The following is a 27,303-nucleotide window of genomic DNA, read 5'->3' as shown; positions in this document are numbered from 1 at the left end:
TCTTTTGGAATTGCGCTCTCACGCTAATTTACCCTGTTTAGTAAATATGGCCCATAGTCTGAAATCCTTCCCCTAAAACCCAATCCTACCTATAACTTATCCCTAAAATCAGAAGGAAATTATAAATGAATAAGAATGTTTGTAAGCCTAAAGTTGACATATACTGTGAAATCTATCTGATTGGTTGATTGGAATGTTGATCCAGGAACATGTACTACTTGGTGAAATCAGGTTCACTGGAATGTCTCGCGCAGCTCAGATGGCTTCTGGTACCTCAGTTATCTGTCTTATAGACATTTTAATGAATGGTTGTATAGTTATATATTTCTTTGATGTGTAAGTAAATATACAAGTGACAGTTTCCTAGTTAAAAATGAATGCCCTTTCAAGTTGTATTTACCACTGGGAAGCTCGGGGATAATACCCAAGTTTCCGATTTGGGCGGGCCATAAACTTTAAACATGGCGGAGGGGAGAACGATTGCTGCTGTGACTGCTATTCTTAATTCGTTTTTTCCACAATCGCTACATTGGCTTGTCTTGTCAGAAAAGTAGTACTTATTTATAAATAATCATTTGAAATGTAATGTATTGTATGTTTTAAACACAGCAAAAAGCAAAAATAGCCTGTATTTGACCGAAATTCTGGATAGTGCTGTGGTTATTTATATGGTTGTGGGACGCTGAATATCATTTGGCAGCGGCTATTTGCACTAAGTGAAAATAACATATTAGCGATAGATGATATTTATACTAAGTGAAAATAGTGATATATTCTATTTACACCTTGTAAAAGTAGTTCTTTGCAATATGTGTAAATAGTAATTTGATGCTATTTATACTTTATTTTGACAGATACATACTATTTGTACCTCAGTATTGTGGTACATAAACATGATGCAATAATAACAGTGTAAATGATTATATTTATTAAAATTATTAAATAGATGCCGCCTTAATGGGACAATAAAAAGCCCTCCCTACACCTACCCCTAACCCTAACCAATACATGCTTTTATTATTATTAAAGATTTCGTGAGGCACTTTATTTCCATTTTTAGAACATTTTCTTAATTTTTATTGAAATTAAATGCCTTTCTGATGTGATATGTGATAGGAAAAGAGAGAAGAGTGAGCTCTGCAAAAGGCGGATTCAAACCCGGGACGATCGCGTCAAAACCTAGATCTTTAAGCCTTATGCTTTACTAACTATGCCAATGAAAAATAGTGCGAATAGCACTTGCCAACAAGGCACACTATTTGCATTTGGTGTAAATAGACACTCCGGTATAATTTTGGCTTTAATACAACTTTCCCAATAAAGAAGCAAGAATAAATCTGGTTTCTTGGTTTAATTTAAATTGGTAGCTTGTACAGTTTCACAGTTAGTGATCAGCTGTACATGAAAATCAAAATGTTCTCTAAACTCATGGTTTTTGGTGTATATGCTACTCCAGATGTGTCTTTTGTGCCTCTATTGCAGTGACAGCTTAGATTTGTTGCAGATCAAATAACACTATTACTTTTTATTTATTTTTTTCATGATGAGTTTTGATTTGTTTAAACTGTCTTGAGCATTAAAAAAATAGATTAAAATGTGTGTTGGGGAAACATTAAAACTGAATATATCCATGAAAACAGAAAATCAAGACGTTTGAGCTGATTTTCAATCTGTTTCTTTCATTTTATTAATGTTGCTCCATGTATACAAGTACATATATCTCAGTTCTTCCATTTTATTTTATTTTTGTATTTAATCAGGGAATTTCGAAAAGAAAAGGAATGATAGAGAAAGAAAGAGAGAGTGTGTGTTAAGTCAAATGAAATATCACCTGTAGCAACATTATCTCCACAGCAACCAAAAATACACGACAATAGGGCCAACCACTGACATGCAAAACACACACACAGCCTCACACATACAGAAACACACAACGCTCACTTTGTTCTGTCAGTATATTGAGAGATCGGTGTGTGAAGTGTGTCCTGTTTGGTGAGTTTGGAGGTCTGGCTCTCTCTCTCTGTCTCTAACATCATGACAACTGCTGCTTTCAAAGTACAGAAAGACCAGAACTCCATTAACACACACACACACACACATGCAGAAAATGCATGCTCATACCATGCATAACTCCATACGTACACTCACATAAAACCCTGGATCCTTTCACACACATGTACACACTTTAATTGAACCTTCAAACATCCAATTAAAGGAACAGTTCACCTTAAAATGAAAAAGCATTTACTCATCCTCATGCTGTTCCAAACCTGTATGACTTTCCTCTTCTGTGAAAATCCAAAAGTAACCATTTTGAACCATTCTATACAGTAAAGGTGGATTGGGACCAAAGACTGCCAAGCTCCAAAAAGGACAAAATAGCACCATAAAAGCATCACAAAAGTAGTCCATACGGCTCATGCACTTTGAAGTTTCAATCGTTCTTTACTCATAATCTTGCATTGAAAATCTTTCTTGACAGATGTAGTCCCTATTCACGTTTTATGCATAGAAAAGAGCAGCTCTTTCAGCTAAATTCGTATTCTGCGGGAGACAAAAAGTCACACATGTTTAAAAAGGCCTGACTGAACTGGCATTTTTGGGTGAACCGTTCCTTTAAAAAACATTAATACTGCTAACATTCAATACTGTGCGTGTGTGTATGTGTGTGTTTGACGCATTGTGCTGTACACTGATTTTGCATCCACTGATATGTGAGAAAAAGAGAGAGAGAGAGAAACAAAGAAAGTAGGAAAGTCAGGAGATAAGCAAAGACACAATGCCAATCACTTACTAGAAAGCAGCAAACAGGAAATATGAAGGATGCATCAGGGAGGCTGGACTACTACTACTACCACTCGCACGCACACACATTCATACACACGCACGCACACACACACACACACACACATATAATAACTCCTCCCACTGCCATCACATCACACTCAAATGGAGGGAAGTGAGAATTGGAGGGTGGCAATGAATAGATTCCATGTTTTTATTCCACCCCCTCATTGAATGGAGGTAGAAAGAAAGAGAAAGAGAGAGGAAGTTGGGGGCTGGTGGTTTGTATCAAAGTTCAATTGGATATTAAAGATAATATCATCATATCTGCCAGTCTTATTCATCATGATCGTGTCCATCACCAACACAATGATCAAAGTCCAGCCTGTTAAAATCATTACTGTTATTGTTACTATTATCATTATTCGTTTTATAATTACTGATATAATTTAAAATGGGCGGGCTAGTTTTATTATTTAGATTTGATTTCGTTTTTCATTTGTCATTAATCTTGTCGTTCACTGTTCCATCTGTTAATTCTGCACGGCGACTGCTTGCTCCTTATTGGGGGCGGGGCTAGTCTCCGTGGTGACCGGCTCTGCGGGGGCGGATTCCTTTGCGGGCGGAGCCTCAGTCTTTTTAGACTCAGCGTCGGGCTTGTTCTCCGTCGCTGTGGCTACAGGAGGGGCGGGATCTTTAGCGGCGGGGGCGGGCTCTTTTGCGGCCTCTTTCTCACTCGCCGGAGCTGCAGAAGGGGTGGATTTTTCTTCCGCTTTGGCAGGAGGGGCATCTGGACTCTTGGCGGGTTCTGCTTTAGCAGCCTCGCTGGTCTTGCCGTCAGAGGCTTTAGGAGCATTAGCATTAGCGTTCGCCGCAGGCTCCTCCTTCTTTGCAGGCGCAGCGCTTTTCTCCTCCTCCTTGGGTGCGGTGGAATTGCTATCGGCACCGGGTGCGGCTTCTTTGGCGGCTGCTGCCGTGTCATTGGTTGTCTCAGTGGCGGCAGGGGCATCCTCCTTGTTCTCCTTAGGAGCTTCACTCTCCTCCGCCGACGCTCCCTCCGTCTTTGCGTCCTTCTCTTTTGCCTTCTCGTCGTTCACATTGTATCCCTTCTTCTTTTTGCTCAGCTTCCCTCCCATTTTACCTCTGACCTATGAAAGAGAGAAACAGAACAATCAACACTGGCTGCAATGAGCAGTGATTGTGCAATCTAAAATGAGGCCTTTAAACTGCAGAAGGATCCATTCAAGTGCTTTCATCTTCATCAAGTTTAATCATCAACACTTTAAACCTGGTATTAAGATTTGGTAAGCGCGGTCGACCGGATCACAAGTAGATGAGGGAGACATATTCCCATTTACACCTGGTGTTTTAATCTGTCTCCTTTGTTCACTTTCAACCCCTTCTGTCCTGATTTGAGGGGAGAGTCTATCTGTGGGGAAATGTATGGGCTTTTTTAGATCTTTCGATCTAATGGACGAAATATGCTCACACAATTCACATATGAACACAAAAGGAGATGCCGGAAAAAACATACAGCTGTCATTTCTGCTCTGATAGCAGGAAGACCACGGCGAACGCGGTTTTTGTCTTCAAACCAAACTTAGGTTTTCAGTCAACAAAGTTTAAATTAGGGCTGGGCGATAAAATGATAACGATATGTATCACGATAGACACGTAATACATATCAATAAAAAAATGTGTTCGATAAAACGTTCGATAATTCTTCGTTGGAAGAAACCAGAGGTTGCGAAGCAAGTTTGGTTGCATGAACAAAGGCACTCACTCTCTGGTAACCTAGCAACATAGGAAGTGACACGCTAACAGCCAATCATGTAACAGTATCCTTTTTATGGTTGCGCCATTTCGTTGTCTCGTGTTGGATTCTTCAGTAACAGAACCGGCGTGGAGTGACAAATGGAAAATGAGTGCCGTAGCGAGCGAGGAAACTGTTGATAAAACAGGAAAACAAGTCAGCTTGCCAGTATGGCAGTTTTTTGGATTTTATAAGTCTGACGGTAGTCAGACCAAACTTGTTTTACCACCTTAAACCTTGTTTATACTTTCGTCTGGCTCTGCAGCGCGAGCCTCCGCTGACTGCGCGCGTGCCTCGTCCGTTCGGGGACTTGTTTATACTCGACGCGCTCGCCGTTGTGCTATTCTTTGAAACGACATGGAGAGGTTCTGCATCAGGACCTTATGACAAAGCATCTAAACGGTACAAAGAAATAACGGAGGCACTGCACCTTAATGTTAAGAGATGATTGTTAAGTGTTCATTGTGATTTTAGACTTATGTTTACATTTTAATTATTTGAGTGTTTTCCATGGTTGTGTTGACATTTCTGCCTTTATAACTGAGGGGATTATAATCAGAGGAAGTTTAAAATAAAAATGTTTAAATGTAAAATATTTTTCTCCTGGTCCTTATTTTAAATAGGTCATTAAAAATATCTATAATTATCGACCGATATGAAACACTTGTATCGTGATACAGTTTTCAGCCTAGTTTAAATCCCGTCTGGCTAGCACGCTTCCCATATTGTTACGCATTAGGTCAGTAGGCGGTCTTTTGTTGATGTTTGTACGCATTCGAACACGAGCGTTTACACTACAAAAGCAATCCGGTTGAATGTGTTTTCGACTACCTCTGAAAGTGGACAAGCTCAATTGTTTTTATACCATGTTTACACCTGTATTTAGCGTTGCCCACTTTCGTGATCGGATTGACGAAAACGCGTCATAAATAGAGTGTCAGGAGAGAGTGATTTCAATGTTAAGTCAATGGAAAGGCGCTTTGACGCTTTTGCGCGGTGCAATGGACGCGATTCCGCCTCATTAGCGCGTCCAGTTCACGCGAATTACGCGAATTTGACGCAAATTGAGCGTCTTGCGCGATACGCGCGAGTGGTGCTTTTTGTGCATTCACGCGTTTGAAGCGAATTCGCGTCTGACGCCCGAGTTGAAAACTTTGGTGTCAATTTGCGCCGCGTTAACCAATCAGGAGCCTACTTGCTGCTGTCATGTAAAGAGGTATAGTGATGTGATGAGAAAACCTGCATAATTTAAAAATACTACTATTGTGTAACAAAATGTAGTTTAAACACTTTTTCAGGTGAGAATGTAGTTATTCAAAGCTCAAATCTATGGTTTATTTATAAAGAGAGCGCCTTCAAAAAATGATCTTGCGTTTTTGGAGTTTTGAGATCCAGGCGATCACCGGGCGCTCAGCGCTCATTAACACCGGCAAGAGCAGCCTTTCCTCGGCTAGTTCTGACGTCTGCCGCTGGCTCTGATGTCCTGTAGTGGTGCATCTTGTGTAGATTTAACGGGTGATCTTTGGTGTCATGAATCTATAATTTGTTGTCTGCCAAATCGTTTTGACTGAGGGCAAAGAGAAGTTTCTTAACTTTATTTTTTTAGGATATTTAAATATATATGCAGTGAAGATAATGTAGGAGTTGCCTGGACCACATTTGTGTGGCCATTAATGTTTAATATATATTTTTAATGAAAATGAAAAGAGGCAGAGTGGTGTTTTATGACATTTCTCCTGGAGCGCATTGAACGCGCGTCTATTTCGCTTCAAACGCTCAATTTATACGCGCGTCCAATTCGCTGTGGACGTGCGAATGGATTCAAAATGTTTAAGTGTCCAACTAGACGCGGTAGACACGATTTTGACGCTCTATTCGCATTTGGTGTGAACGCAGCATAAACATGGCCTAAATTTCAGATAATCCCAGACTAATCAGAAATCTTTAGGCTACCTCTGTTGTTTGTCTTAAACAGAAGTGGCATACAATGTTTTTCAAGAAATGGACCCTAGTAAACTCTCACGTCTCCTCTAGAGTTTCAACAACTATTGTATGTATTGGAATGTATTATGATACTAAACTGGGCAGCGGGTGCCCGAGCTCTCTACAGCGTAGAGCGATTTCCAATATAAATCCATGGTGAAAAATGGAACTGCAGCATGCTCTAATTGAGAGCCATTATTTTCACGTTACCTTGCGTAAACTTCGCTCCAGACCAAGACAAGATCAGTCATCTTCAGCTATGTATGTCTGTATGGGGTCAGTAACTAATTGGCATGTCTGTTCTTCCTATGTGGAGTAGCGAATCAAATTAATGAAAGTATAAATCCTTTAGTTTAAAAGTGTTCATGTGAATAGTCTTGATATAGCTACAGTAGTTATGTCGCCTTTGTTTGTTCTTAGAATAGACACGACTTTGTTTTCCTCACTGCAATTCCTACACAACATTCCAAAACAACATTCGAAGACAATAAATACTACATTAAGGCAATTCTAAGATGGCATTCTATGCGTTTGTTGTGTGTACTAAAGTCTGTCAATCCTCATTAGAGTACACCCTCAGGCTGAATAACTTTCTGCCATAAGTGTGGGAGATGTGTTAAGAGATGCGATTAGAATATAAAGCTTACAAAATGTTTATCATAAACTAACGCTAAGACCCAGAATCTGCCCTTCCTAAATGTATGGCTAGGAGCCGCTACTGATATGCACCAAAGGCTGCAAGAAGTCTTATTGAAGAATTTTCTTTTAATAAGAACAGTTTTCATTTATGGTCTTATGGTAACATATTGTAGACTAAACTAAATAATGCTATGCCAAAGGTTTTCAATCTTTTAGATGCTACGAACACCACAAATATGATTATTCTCATATCCCCAATTGTAAAAATTTGAAAGTATCTATATAGCTTCTTATATAAAGGCCTAATTTATTCTGTGAAAAAAAGAATATTATAAATATATCATAGTATAACTATGTTATACTATACTATCTTTATTTTAGAAGGGAAAAAAAGGTAACTATTGCTTCCCAAGCCGTGAAAGAGCAACCACTGAGCAATACAATTATCCTCTGGGATTATTTGTGGAAATTGAAGTGTAGCATGTCTTAATCAGGCATAATCAGAATTACATACTGAGAAGAAAGATGTAATTCATGCTTTTAATAGGTACCAAAAAAAAGCCATCTGCAAACGGGTCTCTTGTGCAAGGTGTCGCACAAGAGAAATGAGAGAAAGCAGAAAAATAGAATACACCTTGTATGTTCAGCTCTGGGTTTATTTTAGTACATGCGCTTCAGTCTTGATACAGAGAGCTAATAAAAGCTCAGCAGGCTAAACTCACATCTCCGAGACAGTCTGTCAAGATTCTATCATATCAAGCATCAAAACTAGATCATTAATCAGTAATCAGACTCCAGCGCTGATAGTTATCTGGATAGATGGAGGGGGTTTTAGAGGACAGCATCTCTGAGCCATACTACCTGCAATTCAGAACCGCAGTTACCAAGGCAACCGGGTGCTCACGTGACCCATTCCGAATAAGGAGCTGTGAAACACATTCTCGCTCGCTCGCTCTCTCTCTCTCTCACTCCAATCTCCCTGTTGGCTGCTTTAGCGTTCCTGAGCTCAACAACCATCTGTGTAATGACACACTTGCACACACACATACAGTTATTCTCCAGACAGAAGGAGAACTGTAATCATGTGAAGCCAACATATGAGTTTAATGTTCCGCACACACACATGTGACAATGCAAACATGGAAAGTCTTTCCTTTCAGTGTGTAACAGAACAATAGACACGATCTGTCCCGTCTCCACCGAGTCAAGCAGACAGCAGCACGCTGTTTCAGCGATAAACAATACGCTGCAGTGTGTGTGCGTCTGTGAGCTGTCTCATCTGTACAGGGGGCTTGAAATTCACTTACTGTGTGAAACCTGCTGATTGGTAGTAAATGCGATCCTGGTGTGGCTTGTAAACTGGCTGTGCATAAAGTGTCAGCGTGTGTACATCACACGTTCAAAAGCCCTGTCGCAAACTTCAAAATTAAAGGAGCAGCTGAACAGCACTTTTGGCTCCTGGTCCAATACAGAGCAATACAAAAGAGTTCAGTTGAAGGGAAGGCAAGCATGTGTATCATTGAGATGCATGAAGGTGTCTCATTGAGGCTAGGCCCTACGACAGAGCTCTACAGTGGAGGCTAGGCCCCACGACAGAGCTCCATCGTAGAGGCTAGGGCCCAGGCTAGAGATGAACAGTGGAGAGTGTAGGTGACAACAAGAGCTTATTGGTCACTAGGGCTGCAACTACTACAGAACTAATTGATAAAACTAATTTAATTATTGAAATCAAACAGTGTGTGTGCCACAAAGAAATGTGACATTAGACTTTTGAGCTCACAATTAATTAGTTCCTATAGCCTATATAAAACGAGTTATTTATATTAACAGTGGGCCTCATTCATGAAACTTTCGTAAATATATGAGCAAATTCTGAGTAATTTGCGCGTAAAATGGACATTTACGAAAACTCTCCTCCAGATTCCCAAACGCTTCGTATACCACGGATTCGGTAGTAAAACGTGTGTATATTAATGAATTCCAAACATTCGTAAATAGGACAGGCGTGCACGCTCATTCATCATTTTCATAATCCCCGCTCATGAGTTACAACTGCAAATGACATGTGCAGGAACGCTGTGGAGTCTTCTGGACTTCTTTCTCAGGTTTGGCTCCAGTATTTTGCATAAATGCTAAAAAGACTAATTGGCCATATGCCTAGCGATAAATATTAAATTATCGTGTGTCCATCAAAGCATTTTAGCCAGCTAAAAATGCCTGGTGCTCTTCTGAAAATGGCCAGCTGGTGGCGCTGAAAGCACTTTGCAAGGGCAGCGTTTTTCCATCTGAGATACTTGATTGCTATGAATATGATACAGAATATCCAAGGTAGTAATGTGTTACTAGTATCTCATTTTGAAGAATATTACTGAAAAAATGCAGTGAAAGCAGTATTAACTTCTCCATTATTGTTGTTCAGACAGTGTACATGTGGGATGATTGGTCGGTGTAGTTTTTGTCCCGCCCCTCTCCACTGTGATTGGACGGCTGGGTAAAAAGTGACAGTGACGAGCACTGCCTATTACCCAATGTTGAACAGTAAAAATAAATAAATAAATAAAAAGACAGGGCAAATCAAATCTTGATATATTATTGTGGCACATAGTGCATCAAAATGCAATGTCGTCAGTTTGCCTAAATTAGAACACAGAACGTTCAAATGTTTCACGCACCATTACACGTGGTAGGGAGCCGGTGTAAATTTATTTCGTACCAACTAACATTTTGAAAATACGAACATTTTCGTGAATCCGAAAATTTACGTCAGATCGGCTTTACGAACGATTTACACACAAATTTGTTCTGCTCATGTTTCCCAGTGACTTCTCAGTAACATGATTACAGAAAATGAGAAATACCTTACTTTGTGTTTTAGTTTTTTATTTTAATACAAATTTATTCTAAAATGATTGAAAATGCTCCACTCCGTTTTTTAATTGGTTTCAGAAACCTTGCTTTCATGTTTTTGTTGTTTTATTGCATATTGTATAGTTTATATTAATTGATATGATATATTTTAAACAATTTGCACACAACGTAGGATAGCACAGACATCAATTTGCAATTTTCAGTTTTGTTTGGAGAGCATTGAGCAAGATATCTGTATCTATGATGCAAAAAATATTGATAGAATAATCATTTAATATAATCAAATGTAATGTATTCCTTCGATTGCAAAGCAAAATTTTCACATTATATTCATGATGAATAGAAAGTTGAAAAGAACAGCTTTTATTTAAAAAAGAAATTTGCTAACAATGTAAACATCTTTATAATCAGCTTTGATCAATTTAATGCATCCTTGCTGAATAAAATAATTAGTTTCTTGCAAAAAAATTGTACTGATATCAAACTTTTGAACGGTAGTATGTATGTGTGTATTGCCAAGTAAACGACTAACTTTGAATCCCAAATTGCTTATGTAACTCAAAAACTCCAACACACACATTGGGCTCGAGGCAGGGAAGGGGGTGTGTGTAGTGGAGGGGGGGTGGAGAACTGGAGCAGAAAATCTGACCCAATCACTGTGCTGTAACAGCAGAAATGCATTCTGGGAGCAAGCACATATTCATAGCATTTCATATTCAAATACAATAAACTATATTACATATCGACTAAACGTGAATATTATCGTATTAAGATATTACATGGTTACTCACCGTTTTTCTAGTAAATTGGTATTAGATGCGTCTCTATCAGTATTTGAATAATTTTGCTGATTTGCGTTCTGGCCGCACACCTGTTCGTATGCAACCAAACTTCTCATGCTAATCTAAATATAATGCACTCTAAAGCATATGTGTATGTGTAGGATAAAATAAATGTGAAAGAGCAGAAGAAAAGTTACTAATACATATCCTCATTCAACCACTTTTATCCTTCTGTCTCTTGCAAACACACTCGTATGTGTATGAGTGTGTTTGTATGTTGATTACAGATTCAGTTGTTTTACCTCCAGGTCAACAGGGGGCAGTGTGTAGCCACATCCCTGAGTTGTTTTAGTGAAGTCTAGACTTGAGTAGAGGGAGAGAAAGGACGAGTAGAATGTGACAGCTCAAAGTGTAGGACATGCACACTAATAACCTTAGATCTGTCCTCCAAGCTCAAATACACACATACACACACACAAACTCATAACCCTAGAGATGTACTCAAACAAACCACACACACTAGCACATTGTTGGCTAGGGCTTGGGCCTCTACGTAAACACGAGCTCAGGCTAATGAATAACCCCAGAACACAGAACAGACAGCAAAACTAGGAGCTCTTGTTCTTTGTTTGATTGGTCGAGATGATATGAAAAGTAAATATGCGATGATGAGTCATATGATGATTATTGCGATTGTTTTATTGATTATTCTTATTCACACCGATCATGATTCAAACGCCAAAGGCTGGGTGTGCTTTCAGGATGACTGGTCCGACATATTTCATTCCAGGTAACTATTGTTCTGTTTAATTTCAGATAGCAAACCAGATAGTAGCCTACGTGTTTTAAGGCCAGAACTGTGTGTTCCAAGTGATCACTACTTCCTTCCTGATTCTTCCTGTTCAGTGAAACGTGGTTTAGACTCTTACTACCCTTCTGAGAACACGAGGTTAATTGACACTAACAATGGAACTAAAATCAAAGAGAGAAACTCACAAAACATGAATTGCTGCTGCTAAATTTGATCACAGCTAATTCGAGTTCATTCAGTGAACAAATCAGTAAAGGAATTCTGCAAATTAGGCAACAGCATGAATACACCCACAAAATTGGTGATGAACACAATTTGCAGGCTGTAATTCCCCATCTTACAGGCCACTTCTAAATGCTAGGTTGTGGAGGATAAGGCAGACTACTATAATCTGTCATACTTTATCCAAACACCTTAATTGGCTCTTTCAAATGAAAGAAAATGTGTCTGACCATACCACTGTCTGGAGAGTGTCTTTTAAAGTGCTCTTCTCTTGTCAGAGCCGATAGTCTCATGGGCAATTCCTGGCTCCAGGTCCTTTGCCGATCTCTTTCCTCCACCCCGTGCTTTCCTATCTGATTTCTACATTGTCCTATCCAATAAAGGCCAAAAATATAACAAAAAAGTGCTCTCCATTATTTGATGGATCACTGCTGCCATTATCAGAAGAAAATGTACATAAAATTGTGCCAATTCGTGCTAATTGTGCCAGTCAACAGCACTGAGCTGTCTATAATGATCCTGGAAAGTTCGAAGCCGTGTAAAAATCTGATTTACACATTCTCCTAGTACACAACAGTTCAAAAGTTAGTAAGTTAGTAAGATTTATTTGAAAAAAATGTATACTTCTTTTCCCAGTAAGGATACATTACATTGATCAAAAGTGACAGTAACGACATTTACATTGTTACAAAAATTATTAATCAAAGAATCTTGAAAAAAAAAAAAAAAAAAAAAAGAACTGCTTCCAACATTGATAATAACTTGAAATGTTTGCAGCAAATCAGCATATTAGAATGATCTCTAAAGGATCTTGAGAAGACTGGAGTAATGATGCTGAAAATTCAGCAGAAACTATTTAATAACTAAGGTTATTATTATTATTAATAAATTTAAATAGGCCTATTGAACACTAATATATTGTAATATTTATAAGCCACTCATTGTACTTAACAATACCCCTTCTTAACGGTGGTAAAGCACTGTAATGCACAATAGTTCATGGCTTTTTGCTTTATTCAGCAGACTGAAGACTAAAATGAGTATCTGGAGTAAATGTGCTGCCATTTTAAAATCCTAAGAAACCAGCTACTGACGATGCCATTGAGTCAAGTTTAATTTATATAGCACTTTACAAGCAACAACAGAAATACATCTGTTCAAACCCCCAGTAACTGGAGTAATTGGCAAATTTCCCGTTTATTGAGTCTAAAGTAGGAGATAAACCTAGTATGACAAGAATGTGCCTTGACTATACATATATTTTTTTTGTTGCAAAGTAAATATTACGACCATTTGTGTGTCCTGGTGACAAAATGTCCCCGCAAGGATGGCAATTGTTCTTGTGGGGGCATTTTTTGGTCAAAATAAATCATACTAAGGGATCTTTTTTGAAAGTGTATAAATGCAGAAAGTTTTCTGTGATGGATAGGGTTATAGGGGGATAGAAGATACAGTTTGTACAGTATAAAAATCATTATGTCTATGGAAAGTCCCCATAAAACAAGAAAACCCTATGTGTGTGTGTCTCGATCCCTATAACTTTGACTAAAACGTCTACTACTTCAGAAACACAAACAATAGTGCGAGGGAAGGTTTTAAATGAACACTACTGCAATAAAACACAGCCCCACAACCAGTACGAAGATAAATAGTGTTCAAATGGAAAGAGAGAGAAAGCAAGCAAGAAAGACATATGTCAGCTGTCAAGATGTAAAATCCTTGATTGTGCTTCTAAAAGCACATTTGGAAGCGCTGAGGTGGTTTACTAACTCATTTGGACAGTGTCTTGAGAACTGTGAAAACTTTGACCTGGTAAAATTCTTCATCCTTCACGCACAGAGCCATCTCTCAGGATGGAAATTGCTCTAATGAAAACAATGGCGAGGGAACATAAACACCACTGGCAGACCAAAACACGCTCGCACACGCGAAGACCTTGAGATTCTTTCTTCGGTAGTGCACAGACTCCACATTATTCTGATGACTGTTTAGCGGCTCACTGATGGTAAAATGCACTGTGACTTTGAGTGTGTGTGTTTATTTAAGACTGTCATAGTTCCTTACAACACACTCACATTGAGCCAGTCTGAGATAGTAACACACACACACACACACACAATCCCTGAACCTCACCCTGAGTTGTAGCCTTGCTATGTGTGTTTCGTGATAGTGAGTGAGATTTGATCGTGTCATGTCCTTCAAGTACAAACATCCATAAATCGTGTTACTGACAGATGCTTGATAAAATGAAATGTGAGCTCCCTCACCTGAACGCACACTTGTGTAAATGTAGTGCACGCTCATGGCTGTTTCTTCAACTATGGTCACTTTTAATTTGTCAACTTGCAATGTCAGTAAACATGAATTACAAGAGACTTATGTTTTTTTGTTTTTTTTTTGAACATACAAACTTAATTTCCAACATATCTCAAATTTTGTATTGTTTTGATAACAGAAGTCAGAATTGCGAGACATAAACTCGCAATTGTGAGAGAAAAAGTTTTTTAATCTGTGGCAGAAACAAGCTTCCATATTCACATATCATATATATATATATATATATATATATATATATATATATATATATATATATATATATATATATATATATATATATATATGTGTGTCAGTTTATATGAATTGGACTAAAAGGGCAATACATAGAAAAGGGAATTTACCATGTGATATGCATTTTACAATGATTCATATGTATATATTATTTTAAATGAAGATATGGTCGCACCACCTGAAATTTTCTGGGTGGTAAAATCAGAAATCTTGTTTAATAACGAATTAATGCTGTCTTAAAAGCTGTAAAACCAATATGAGTCATAAGTTTTTTGGACATAAAAATGCATTTTAAAACGTATTATTTTTTTATCTTAAAAACCTTATTTGTCATTTACCCAATATATATATATATATATATATATATATATATATATATATATATATATATATATATATATATATATATATATATATAGAGAGAGAGAGAGATAGAGATAGAGATAGAGATAGAGATAGAGATAGAGATAGAGATAGAGATAGAGATAGAGATAGAGATAGAGATAGAGATAGAGATAGAGATAGAGATAGAGAGAGAGAGAGAGAGAGAGAGAGAGAGAGAGAGAGAGAGATATTTATACATCATCTGAAAGCTGAATAAATTGTTAGGACAGGAGTCAGGACAATATTTGGCCAAAAAAATTCTAAATATTGAGAAATTCGCCTTTAAAGTTGTCTAAATTAAGTCCTTAGCAATGCATATTAGTACTAATAATACATTTTTGATACATTTACGGTAGGAAATTTACAAAAAAAATAATAATTTGTAATTTGTTACATTTATATAGTGCTTTTCTAGGCACTCAAAGTGCTTTACATAGAAGGGGGGAATCTCCTCAACCACCACCACGGCAGCCATATTGCGCCAGTACGCCCACCACACTCCAGCTGATTGGTGGAGAGGAGACAGAGTGATGATACCAATCGTATATATATATATGGGGATGATTAGGACGGAGGCCATGATGGACGGGCCAATCAATGGGCAAATTTGGCCAGGCATTCTGGGATTTTCGATGGGCATCCTGGGATTTTTAATGACCACAGAGAGTCAGGACCTTGGTTTAACGTCTCATCCGAAGAACGGTGCTTGTTACAATATCTTCATGAAACATAATCTTTACTTATTATCCTAATGATTTTTGGCACAACAGCAAAATGGATCATTTTGACACAATGTATTGTTGGCTATTGCCACAAATATACCCGTGCGACTTATGACTGGTTTTGTGCTCCAGGGTCACATATATATAACTCTGCATGTGACAAAATTGTTGGTTGTGATGGAAATGATACCAAGCTAAGGGATACTCGACATAATTTTTACACAATATATTTCTGTCTTTGTTTAGATGATCATAGTAAAAAAAAAATTATAATAATATTTTATGATTGAACGGGGTCTGGGATAAGGGTTAAAGATAAAATCTATATATTGAAGAAATTGAAAAGTACCACAAAAAAAAAGTATGATATAGGCAAAAGTCTGGGACATTGATAGTTGAAGAAAAGCCCACATCATTTTTATCAGGTGTTTTAACATTTTCATATCTGACTCTTTAAAGATTCATACAGTTACAAAAGGTGTGTTATGTTATCTGAGATTTATGCTTAGTCTAAACATAATCCACATATCACCAGAAAAAAAAGAAATGAACACACAAATCTACAGTGTTTAATGTTTTTGTTCTTGTGGGAAACTTGCTGTCCAAATAAGAGGCGACTGCATTGTTCATTAGGCCTTGATTATACAGTCAATGTCCTGAACACAACAGAAAGTGTTTTTTAAATACGCCTTCACTCCTGTCTGTCCTTACACAACGTTCTATACAGTGAATATATAATGATACATTTATTGTTCTGGGACGATTTATGTGAATTTGATATAAAACTTGTCACTCTGTACATTTTTGTCACTGTCTAATGCTCTCATACAGCGCTAATACTGTGTTTTGTGTGTATCTTTCTCCAAGGGACTGTAACAGACAGGTGGGGTCAGTGGGGGTCTGGCCTTTGATTGGCTGTTGCCGTAGGAACCATAGGAGAGCTGCCATTCTGGCTCATTCTTACAGCTCCTTCAGGTCATTGCCATGGCAACCCAGAGAGAGATTCCATGATGACACACACATCAACAGAATAAAGGAATCTGAGCTGCTAGGTAACAGTTGATAATTAACACATGATCATATAAATAAATAATTAAACGCACAAAGTTATCCTGCATCTTGTAGTTTGATAAGTGTTAAAGGGATAGTTTAAAAAAAATAAATTGTCATGATTTACTCTCGTGTTCTTTTCTATGGAACACAAAGAAGATATATATATAGGATATAGAACATATTGGATGTTTCAAAACATTTTTCCATACAATGAAAGACAATGGGGTCCAAAACAATACTGGACCTAGAGCTGCATGATTAATCATTAAATCAGTTTTATTTTTCCTAAGAATTGGACTTTATAACTTTCAATTGCGAGTTTATATCTCACAATTCTGAGAAAGGAAGTCAGAATTGCGAGATGGAAACTTTTACAATTATCTTTTAAATTGTTTTATTCGGTGGCGGAAATAAGCTTCCATTATCACATATCTCATATCATATAAATAAAACTGTAGTTCTCTCAAAGCAGTAGTGGACCCTAGAGCTGCATGATTAATCGTTAAAAGGTCGCAATCTCCATTCAAACACCGATGTGATCTTATTCCTAAATGACAACGATTCTCCTGTGTCTATTAAACTTTGACAAAATCACACCGGAACATTTAAGTCTGTGTTCTCGCTGCCGCTGAACCAGAGAGAGCAGTTGTCATGTATTGGTACGAAACAGCTTCACAGTCTTTTCAACACCACAGTATGGCTATTTCAGTTACAAATATTACAGAATTATTACATAAATACTGGGATAAAAGTTTACACTTCAGAACACCGACTACGTTTACATGTGGACCAATAATGTGATTATTTCTAATAATCAGAGTAAGGTCCTGGAATTCTCGTCCAAAATTTTCGCACGTTAAAAAATAAATACAACCTCACGTTGTGTCAATCACGTTTACACACTGCCTCCGAAACTTTCGTCCGTCATTTAAAAAATCGGATCTGGTTCAATTTTATGCGTTTTTCCCATCCGTAGCAAGCATTTTGAGGTGTTTTGACAATTCAATTTTTAGCATGACGAATACCAAAAACGCATACGAAAATTTCAGACTCAGGCTGCGTCTCAATCAGCTCCCTAGTTCAGTAGTCAGGGCACTGATCAGGGAGTCGCCACATTCATGTACACGGTATACTGATTCACGACCTAGGAAACTAGGGAGCTGATTGAGACGCGCCCTCAGAGTGCTTATGGTCTTAATCGCAGTAAGATGACGAGCAGAACTCGGATTATTCGCTAATAAGTATGGTTATATAGCGTAGCCTAGAAATCTAGATGCACCCTAGCGGCAGCAAATCTAATTTGCAGCCAGGGTCGTCTAGCAACTCTCCGTTGGCTTGCGAGCTGGAAAAACCAAACTCTGGTCAGGTCCAATCATATCGTGTATAGAGTCGGTGGGCGGGCTTAACATAATGACGGCAGAGATGCGGCGGTTCCGCATGCTACTCGTAAACAAAGAAGCTGGCGAACAGCGGTCTTTCGAATCGGCTTTGGCCGCGACTCTGGAAGACTTGGAGTTAAGCTTTTCTTTGAGGAAAGAACAAAGAACGGCACTGAAGTCATTCTTAAGAAAGGAAGATGTGTTCTGAGTTTTGCCGACCGGATACGGCGAAAGTTTAATCTATCAACTAGCGCCACTTCACCTTCTTCGTTGCTCTGGTTGGTTGTTGCGTGCAGAGGGAATTTGAAAAATAACCATTTATCCTGCCCATCGGATTGAGCCATGCCAATGGTGAGTTCCCAGACCCAACATCTTGATGTGGGTCTGGCTTGTCAGGTTAGTTATAGCGCACTCAGGTAGGCATAAAGTATGCATGTTACCGGCCATTGATTTAATCTACTCTTCAAAATACATTTTTATGGACGTACTGGTTATTATTTGGTGCCGTGATGAACACCGCAATGCCAGGGGTTGTCTACACTGCCATTGCGTTCTTTAGAATTTGGAGAAGAGAGAACTTCAGAATAATGTCACTGAGTTCATTCATGAAATTGTGTGAACAACACACGGCATCCGTGTATGTCCGAGCACATGCGCACTTTAGTCAGAGCAGTAATAATGCGATTAGGTCGTTTACATGCCTGTTTTTTTGCGATTAAAATCGGAGTACGCCATAGTTTAATGCAAATATGGTTACTACGATTATGAGCTTAATCACATAAGTTTGATCGAAGTATTGCGTTTACATAAAGTAAAGTTTAATCGCAATATTGCCAAAATCCCATTATAATGGCATTTTGAGGGTGCATGTAAACGAACTCACTGATGTCTACTGTAGCGATCAAAATAGAGTAGATCACCTTTTGAAAGTAACTTTGCGCTTCGGATAGCGATTGTATCATTACATTGTTACACCAGTAGGTGGCAACAAGTGACTGTATTGTCAATGAATCATTCATTCAAGAGATTTGTTAAACACTGATTCATCCAGTAATGAATGGAGTATTTATGAGTGAGTCGTTGAATCATTGAGTCACTGATTTAAAAAAAAAAAAAATTTATTAAAATTATTAAATATTTTTAAATAGACTGCAGCAACATTTTGGCAGAACCTCTAGTAAATTAAGTTATTTTGTTTAGTTACTAAACACTTTTTCCAGAATCGTGCAGCTCTAATGGACCCTATTGAATTTCAAAATCTTCTATTGTGTTCTACAAAAACATTTTTACATGTATTTTTCATTTTTTTAGTCAACTATCCCTTTAATTCTTTAGAATTCACAGCTAGCTGCTGTATATCGTAAGAAGAATGTGGAAAAACCGAAAACAACCTGCAAAAGCACTCCAACTCCAACTAATAAATCATTTTAAAAGCAAAATAAATATTCAGAAAGCTTCAAATATGGCTTTGTTTAAATGTGAATGTGAAACAATAGCAGGCTCAGCGGCTCAGTTCTGCAGCTCCTCTCACAGAGCACATAAAGCCACCAATCACTTTCCACACAGTGCACACAGACCGCAAAGGATGATGGGACCGAACCTGACTGGTGACTGACACTAAAACTTATCAAGTTTTGCCGACACAACTAAGGCTGCCTGAGGAAAACATCAAAAAATAAAAGAATGCTCCACTAATCAGAAGTAGTTAACAACGGTGTGACAGAATGGGTACGTAGACTTTGAAATGGCTTTTTTTTAAGTGACGAGTCCAAAAATAACTGATTTTGAATGCATCTCTAATTTGGGACCGTCTCAGATGTGCTTGAGTTATCTGTCCCTTTCAATGATCTTCCTCAAACAAACGCACACACACTCAAAAGCTCTGCTTGGCTGAGTTGCCTCTGTCTCTGTCAGTGCCATCCTGTCTCACTGCCTCCTTCCTGTCTCTCTCTTGCTTTCATGTCTATCCCGCTCTTCTTCTGACAAACACTAAAAACTGTGATCATAATCACCTAAATAATACATCTGAAAACACCTGGTGCACTGAATTCAGTATAAGAATCCAGAAAAAGTGAGCTTCTATGCTTCTTTCATGGCTATTTTTTTAGACAGCGGCAATTTGCTCTAAGTGAAAATAGCATATTAAGTTTAAATAGCAATAGATTTTATGTACACTATGTTAAAATAACATTTATTTGCTATAAGTTTAAATAGTAGTTAGATGCTGTTTATACTTATAAATAGTGGCAGATAATATTTGCACCTCAGTGTTGTTGTATATTAAACGGTATGCAATAATAACAGTGTAAATTATGTTTATTAAATTTCTTAAATGGATGCCACCTTATTGGGACAATAAAGCCCTCCCTACACCTACCCCTAACCGATAAACACTTTTTTTTATTAAACAAACATTAGACACTTTATGTCCACTTTTCGAATATTTTCTTTAATTTTATCGAAAATAAATGCATTTCCGATTTGATTTGTGATGGGAAAGGGGTGTAGAACAAGTTTGGCAAAAGGCGGATTTAAATTTCGGGTCGATTTCCGTCAACGCTTTCTGCCATGCGCCTTACCCCTACACTATTTCTAATGTCGACAATCCAGAATCTTCCGTAATTTTGTCTGGTCAACCAGATGTCAGTGGGCGGAGTTAGGCCGTGTGTCCACCAAAGGCGCTCTGCTGAAAACGCCTCGCTGTGGGCGCTTGAGAGCATTTTTTTTTCAGTTGAGACTCTTTGCTTGTTATGATACGGAATATCCACGGAAGTGTTACTAGTATCTCATTTCACAGATAGTTTGTTTCTGTATTGATTCTATATAAAAATGCAGTTACAATGTAAAGTATTTCCTCTGGCTCTTGTTTTAAATTATTTTGTTCCGTTATTATGCTGCTTGTTTTCATCTGTTGACAATGTACAAGGAGAATGTAGCAGTTGGTTGTGTTGTATTTGTCCCGCCCCTCCTCCACTGTGATTGGACGGCTGGGTGAAAAGTGACATTAGCTATGTTTCCATCAAAGTTGCAAATGTAATTTATGCGCAAAAATGCAATATCGCATAAAACATTTGCGAATAAAGAACCTTTTTCATCCAGTGAGTCGAAGAGAACATAATAGTCACTTCCTGATAAACTACCGCTAAAAAATCACTACTAAACATAGGAGAATTTTTCATTTTCGTATATAAAAAATGATTTGCGTCTCAGAGAAACTTGTGCGTCTCAATTAACGTGTTGTCATGCTTTCAGAGGCAGATGTGCTGTTTGGGAACACAGTCGTGTAAGACAATTCTAGGAGGGAAATATACCGAGTATCTTTGACAACAGACTTCTGAAAGACCAAAACAGCATTTCCGATGCGGTGCAAACAAGATTTTTCCGCTGGTTAGTACAGTTATGCTGTTACATCGCGAAAGTCACATGATTTTCTTTATGCGCATCAAGGAATTTATTCGGTAAATGCGTTTCCATCGTAGTTTATGCGCATGTTTTCGTATCGGATAGAAAATGTATCCGACTCAAACGAGCGCATACGTTTTTAATGCGCATTTTTAGAATTTATGCGCATCTTGGCGTTTCCATTCAGCATTTTTTGATACGATATCCCAAAATGCGCATAAAAATAGATGGAAACATAGCTAGTGATGAGCGCTGCGTTTTGCTCAAAGTTGAACATTCTTCAACTCTCTGCGACCGTTATAAAACGTTGATCGTTCAGCGCTTGAGCATGAAATGCTCACTCAGCGCCTCGTTACGCTCATGGCGTTCTAAAAACGCGGCGCTCCCATTGAAAACAATTGAATATGTCAGCCAGCCGCGTGAAAAAATGCTTTGGTGGACACACGGCCTTATGGTGCGTTCACACCGGACGCGATTCGCGCGAGTGATTTACATGTTAAGTCAATGCAGAGACGCGAAATGGCATTCTGCGGCGCGATTGAGGCGGCGAGATTCGCGCGATTGAGGCAGCGCGAAGGACGCGAATTGAGCGTTTTGAACGCGCGATTCGCGCAAATCGCTCAAGTTGAAAAATCTGAACTTTGGCGGATATTTCGCGCCGCGTTAACCAATCAGGAGCTTGCTCTAGTAGTGACAACAATGAGGAGAAAATCTGTATATTAATATCTGGTTCAGACAATATGATTATCACTGTGATAACATTAAATGACATGAAACACAACCCAGTCTCTTTTTGTTAAATGCAAGTTTATGTATGATCAATAATACAAAAGTATAAGTAATGTATAACAAGCTATACATGAAATAAAGCAAACAATGCAGTCAAACATTCAAAGTCAGTGCTAGTAGGCTAACGTTACAACTGCAACGTACAGTTATAGCCTAAAACTATGAAACTTATCTTTGCCCTCAGCCTAAACGATTTGCCAGGGAACAAATTATAGATCCATGAGACCAAAGATCGGCCGTTACAAGACGAATTATAGCTCGAGACACACCACAGAGACATCAGAGCCAGCGGCAGACGGCAGAAGGACTGGCCGAGGAAAGGTTGCCCTCGCCGGCTTTGACGTGCGCTGAGCGCGCTGTCTGCTGGAGCTCACAACTCCGACAACGGCGGATAAAATGTTCAAATAGGCACTCTTTATATAAATAAACCACAGATTTGAGCTTTAAACAACTACATTATCGACTGAAAAAGTCTTAAAACTACGTTTTGTCACACATTAACAGTAGATTTTAACAAAAAAAAGACATGTAAACACAGCCCATGTCAGCCATTTCTCAACGAGACGAGCTGCTGGCGGAAGCCCCGCCCATGACGCGAATTCGCGTCTGTTGTGCAGTGAATGTCACGCGCGATTCACGCGAATTTCACGCGCGGTTCGCGCGAGTAAACTCAAAATGTACACGCGTCCACCTTCGCGCGAATCGCGTCCGGTGTGAACGCCACATTCATGTAAATAGCCTCTGCCAACAAGTCGGGCTGTTTGCGCTTAGTGATTTATCTCTTATTTTTTCAAAATTTTACGAACAAAATTATACAAAAGGAAGACATCGACAGAGATGGTCCTCCATCTTTTTTAAGTGGCGCACTTGATCACATGGTTGCTAGGGAGTTTTGCCTGGTTGCTAGGGTATTGTGAGCCATTCGCTCACAGGGATCCAGGTTCAAATCTAGCCTGGTTTGTCATCATTCCATTCCCTCTTATAGTTTTCTGTATTAGTATGAAATATGGATTTCCGTATGTTTAAGTGAATTTCGTAAATCCGAGGAAAAAACTGCTGTGTTTCCAACTACATTTACATAATTCATTTCAGTCAGGGTCCAAAATCTACCTAAAATGTGATACTCCTCAGTTGGCCGATAACTGCGGCTACGTACAGCCGATACGGCAGCACATGATCTGGTGTTTTCAGTGTCCCAGAGCGGCTTGGTTCGCAGTAAATGCTGCTCCACACATACTTCATCTCTGAAAGCGCTGTGAGATTTGGTCACTTATAATGTGCATTTGAAAACTCAACACGCTACTTCATCTTCCCAAATGTGTAATGATAAAATCTGCTGTCAACAAAAGAGAGCTTCTTTTTTAAGGTCTTCCAGTGGTTTTCCACCAAAATAAATGCTCTACAGCCATACATATTAGTATTGTAATTTTACTGTAAAATAAAATTAGTATTATTAAATACAATTTTTATTTTAAAAATAAATAATAATACAATTAAAAATATTGTTTTGAAAAATGATGATGATAATAATAATAATTAAATAATAATAATATGTTTTATTATTATTGCTGTTGTCATATTGAATGGAGGGGGAAATAAATGCAAAATAAAAAGCCCAAAATTGAAAAAATCCAACTCACCGACTGAAACCAGACAAGTATGCACCAATTCAGACTGTAAATCTCTTACACGCATCTGCAATCATGAACTACCCATCAGACAATACAGATCTTTCTCACTCTCTCTGCTTCCTCCTGAGTCCTCCTCTTTTCTGCTATTGCAACACTAAACTCCAGCTGGGCTTAAAACCGGGCGTCTCTCACACTGTCATGAATCACCTGCTCTTCTTGTTTCCGTGGGTGACCTAGTACAGGGAATCTAACAATCTAGAATATAAATTACCAAGATTATTGCTAGTTCAACTCATGAACATGCAGAACCAAAGGTGCAGATCTGTAAATGTTGTTGGCACTCACTCATGCAGGGTTTATAATGTTTTTTGGTGGAGTTGCCTTCAGGCTCGTCTGCATTATACAAACTACAAATAAATAAGACCTGAACTGATGTAGATATTCATTCATTTCTATCACACTCGCTGCGGCTCGCACACACAGAGGGAGAGAGAGCAGGAGATGCAATTTCCAAAGTGTACCAACCATTAACATTTTATGCCATCAATCCTGTTTACGGAAAATCAATAATCAATACCTAATACCTTTTTTTTACTATTTGTTTTTACACTGGACATTTTCTTGTGGTAACATCTAACTGTTTTGTAGACTACATTTAAAATGACACCATTTTGGCAAACGAATACCTCAAAAATTTCAGTTCCCAGTTTGCTTTGACGTTTCCAGGTTGAAACGTGTGACTCATTCGTGTGAACGTGAGGATTATGAAGCCTCGCGCTCATCACACCTTCTGCTCCTTCTCTCACACTCACATACTCTCATAATTTCAACTCTTATCCGAGAAAAAAACCACCATAGAGGGGATTATTGGGCGGAGACGTTTTAAACTCTTATTTCAATATGCGGGGTCTGAGCGCTCTTTTTTTTCCTCACGGGAGGCGAGCGCGAGCGCACGGTCACTGGGTTCATTGTCTGCCGCATCGCCGTGAAACGTAAAAAAGATTATTCCACAAACAAAATATTCATGAACACAGCGGGAAAATAGTATTCAAGTCACAAATACAGTTGTATATTATAATACAGTAGGCTACATTAGAAGCCAATGTGAGAGATACAGGATAAAAGCATCAGTTGTCCATCCACACCCCACGCGCAATGCGCATGTGCTTTGCGGAGACAAAGGATCAGGCAATTACGGTTGTAGCTTGAAATGATAAATAAAGTAAAAAATAAATATAATCATAAAAGGAGCGTTGATGCTGTAAGAAAAAAAGAATCATATTCTCTTTACATTAGTGAGTGACAGAGTGAAGACTTTGTATATGTGTCATTGTGTAACATCATAAAGTGCGAAGAAAAATGTGTATAAACAGTATTAATTAATTATAAGGATTTGTCGTTTGTATATTATTTATAAGCTTCAGTTCCGTAATATCTGTGTATGCATACATGCGCGTGTGTGTGTGGGTGGGTGAGTGAGTGTGCGCGCCGCGCGCGCGTGTGCACCAGTTAGAAAGCGCTGCAAAATGTGTGCCAGCTCTGACAAAAGAGGGCGGTGAACATAAATCCGCGTCTGTGTAAACAATAAAACGCAGCATTTTTAAATGTAATCATAATAAAAGCCATTATCCCATATAAAGTGATGACTTATCTGAAAACACCGTTATTTATCAATTTGCGCATCAGAAAACACGCTTTACCCTTTACGCTTCTTCCTAATTATTCCTTAAGTCATCTCAAAGCAATTTTCTTTCGGTGTTTGTATTAAACAGCGCAAGAGCGACGGCATGCACGCGCAGAGACAGCGCTTGTCTGTCCAGAACACGCCCCTCTCCACTCAGTTCAGTCTCGTGAATTCCAAGGCTGATTTATTGAAATGTTTATGTGCATCTCACAAATCAAATAAGCTCAAATACATTATTCCTCCATTCACCGGCTGAAATTTGCATTTGATTTAGACATTTCCCTGGTTCACTGCCGTGCGCTCCGTCTCTCCAAATGGGAGCCGCTCTTATTTATCAGAGACGCTTCAACTAGACAAATTCTTAATGTAACTGAGGCAGAGTGTTCATTTAATCTACCAAAAGAGTGAAATAATCTTACCGTCGGCGGTGGACTTTCTTGTCACTCCTTTCCTGAGCGTCTGCTGTTTTTTCCCAGTGTCTTTTTCCCGTGCGCGTGGATTCGGCGGGGTTTATCGGGGCTGCTCGGTGTGTGTCTCGCGCTGCATTTCTCGCGCGCACTCTCGTATTCGGTTTGGGGGGGGGGGGGGGGGGCGGGGGCGCGCGACGTGCTGCGAGCCACTGAGAACGAGACACGGAAGTGCGCCGCACCGTGATCAAGTCCCGCAAAAATAGTTGTTTAATCAGAAGTGAATTGGCTACAACACAAGTTGGTCTTCTGTTTTATGGTTTAGTAAAATAGCCTTTTTAAAGCAGTGGATTATTTTGTATGGCAGTTGTAATGCTTGTGGGCAATGTGTGATGAATTCAAAACGTTTCTTTCTCAATTTATACCAGCTAATTTAGAGATACAACCCAAAAACGATCACGAGTAAATGCTCAATAATTTTTTTTTGTCTTGGCGCGCCCTCTTGCGACATCAGTTGATGCTGCAGATCAAATGTTTGTAAGGTGAGTACAGAGATGTACAAAATACTAACAATATATTATTTTATATAATAAATAAAAATAGTATCTATAAAACAAATATAAATGGAAAAGCTAACATGCATAAGTAGAAAATGATTGTTTTGCTCAGATCCTGTGATTAATAAACTGTACAACATTACATAGTATTAATGTATTCATGGGACAACAAAAAAACTTATAACCAGTTACTTGAAAAATAATTGACACCTGCACAAATCTTATATTGTTTTATTCACAAGCGTTTCAAAAATCGCAGATTTCAACAATCTAAAATGTTCACATGAAAAAAAAAGAATATAACAATATTTAACCAAACAAATAACAATAAAAAACTACATAGACACCCATCTAAAAATTTGATTGTTACCATTGGGGTAATGCATATACATAGAAAAACTTTATGAATTCAATCAAATTTTTTTTAAATAATTTCACATTCAGGGATGTTCTATGGCGAACGTTTTGATGACAATTATTGTAAATTGTAGGTTACACCCCTAGTGTATGTGGCAGTTTGATTGCAAGAGACTGGACAAGATTCACATTTACACTTTTACTGTTTGTACTGTAGTTTGTTGACAGACCATGTCATTGAGATACAGAAACGAAAAGACAGCACAGCATAGCACAAAGAAAAAAAACTAGAAATGTGAACGTCTAATGGAAATGTATAGGAATATGCTTATATTATGACAACTTGTTCAACCATTTTGCATGTAAAGACTTATGCTATGAACTAATGCCTAAATGTTGTGGGGGGTGAGACTATTCAACAGAGACCCAATATAATACATTTTGATCAACATGACATAAGCAACTGGT

At 38.4% G+C, this 27,303-nt stretch overlaps 1 protein-coding gene across 1 annotated transcript; it reads right to left on the bottom strand.

Moving 5' to 3' along the window:
- Positions 1–1,666: 1,666 nt before the first annotated feature.
- Positions 1,667–26,197, bottom strand: basp1 (brain abundant, membrane attached signal protein 1). The gene is made up of 2 exons (XM_079818934.1): positions 25,934–26,197; positions 1,667–3,932 (listed from the first exon to the last, which is right to left on the bottom strand). The coding sequence occupies exon 2, from the start codon at positions 3,918–3,920 to the stop codon at positions 3,318–3,320; it is 603 nt and encodes a 200-aa protein (XP_079675060.1). The 5' UTR covers positions 3,921–3,932; positions 25,934–26,197; the 3' UTR covers positions 1,667–3,317.
- Between the last annotated feature and the right edge of the window lie 1,106 nt (positions 26,198–27,303).

Source organism: Gobio gobio (genome assembly GCF_949357685.1).
Source record: "Gobio gobio genome assembly, chromosome: 6".
NCBI lineage: Eukaryota > Metazoa > Chordata > Actinopteri > Cypriniformes > Gobionidae > Gobio > Gobio gobio.
This window is presented reverse-complemented; position numbering and strand designations above follow the sequence as displayed.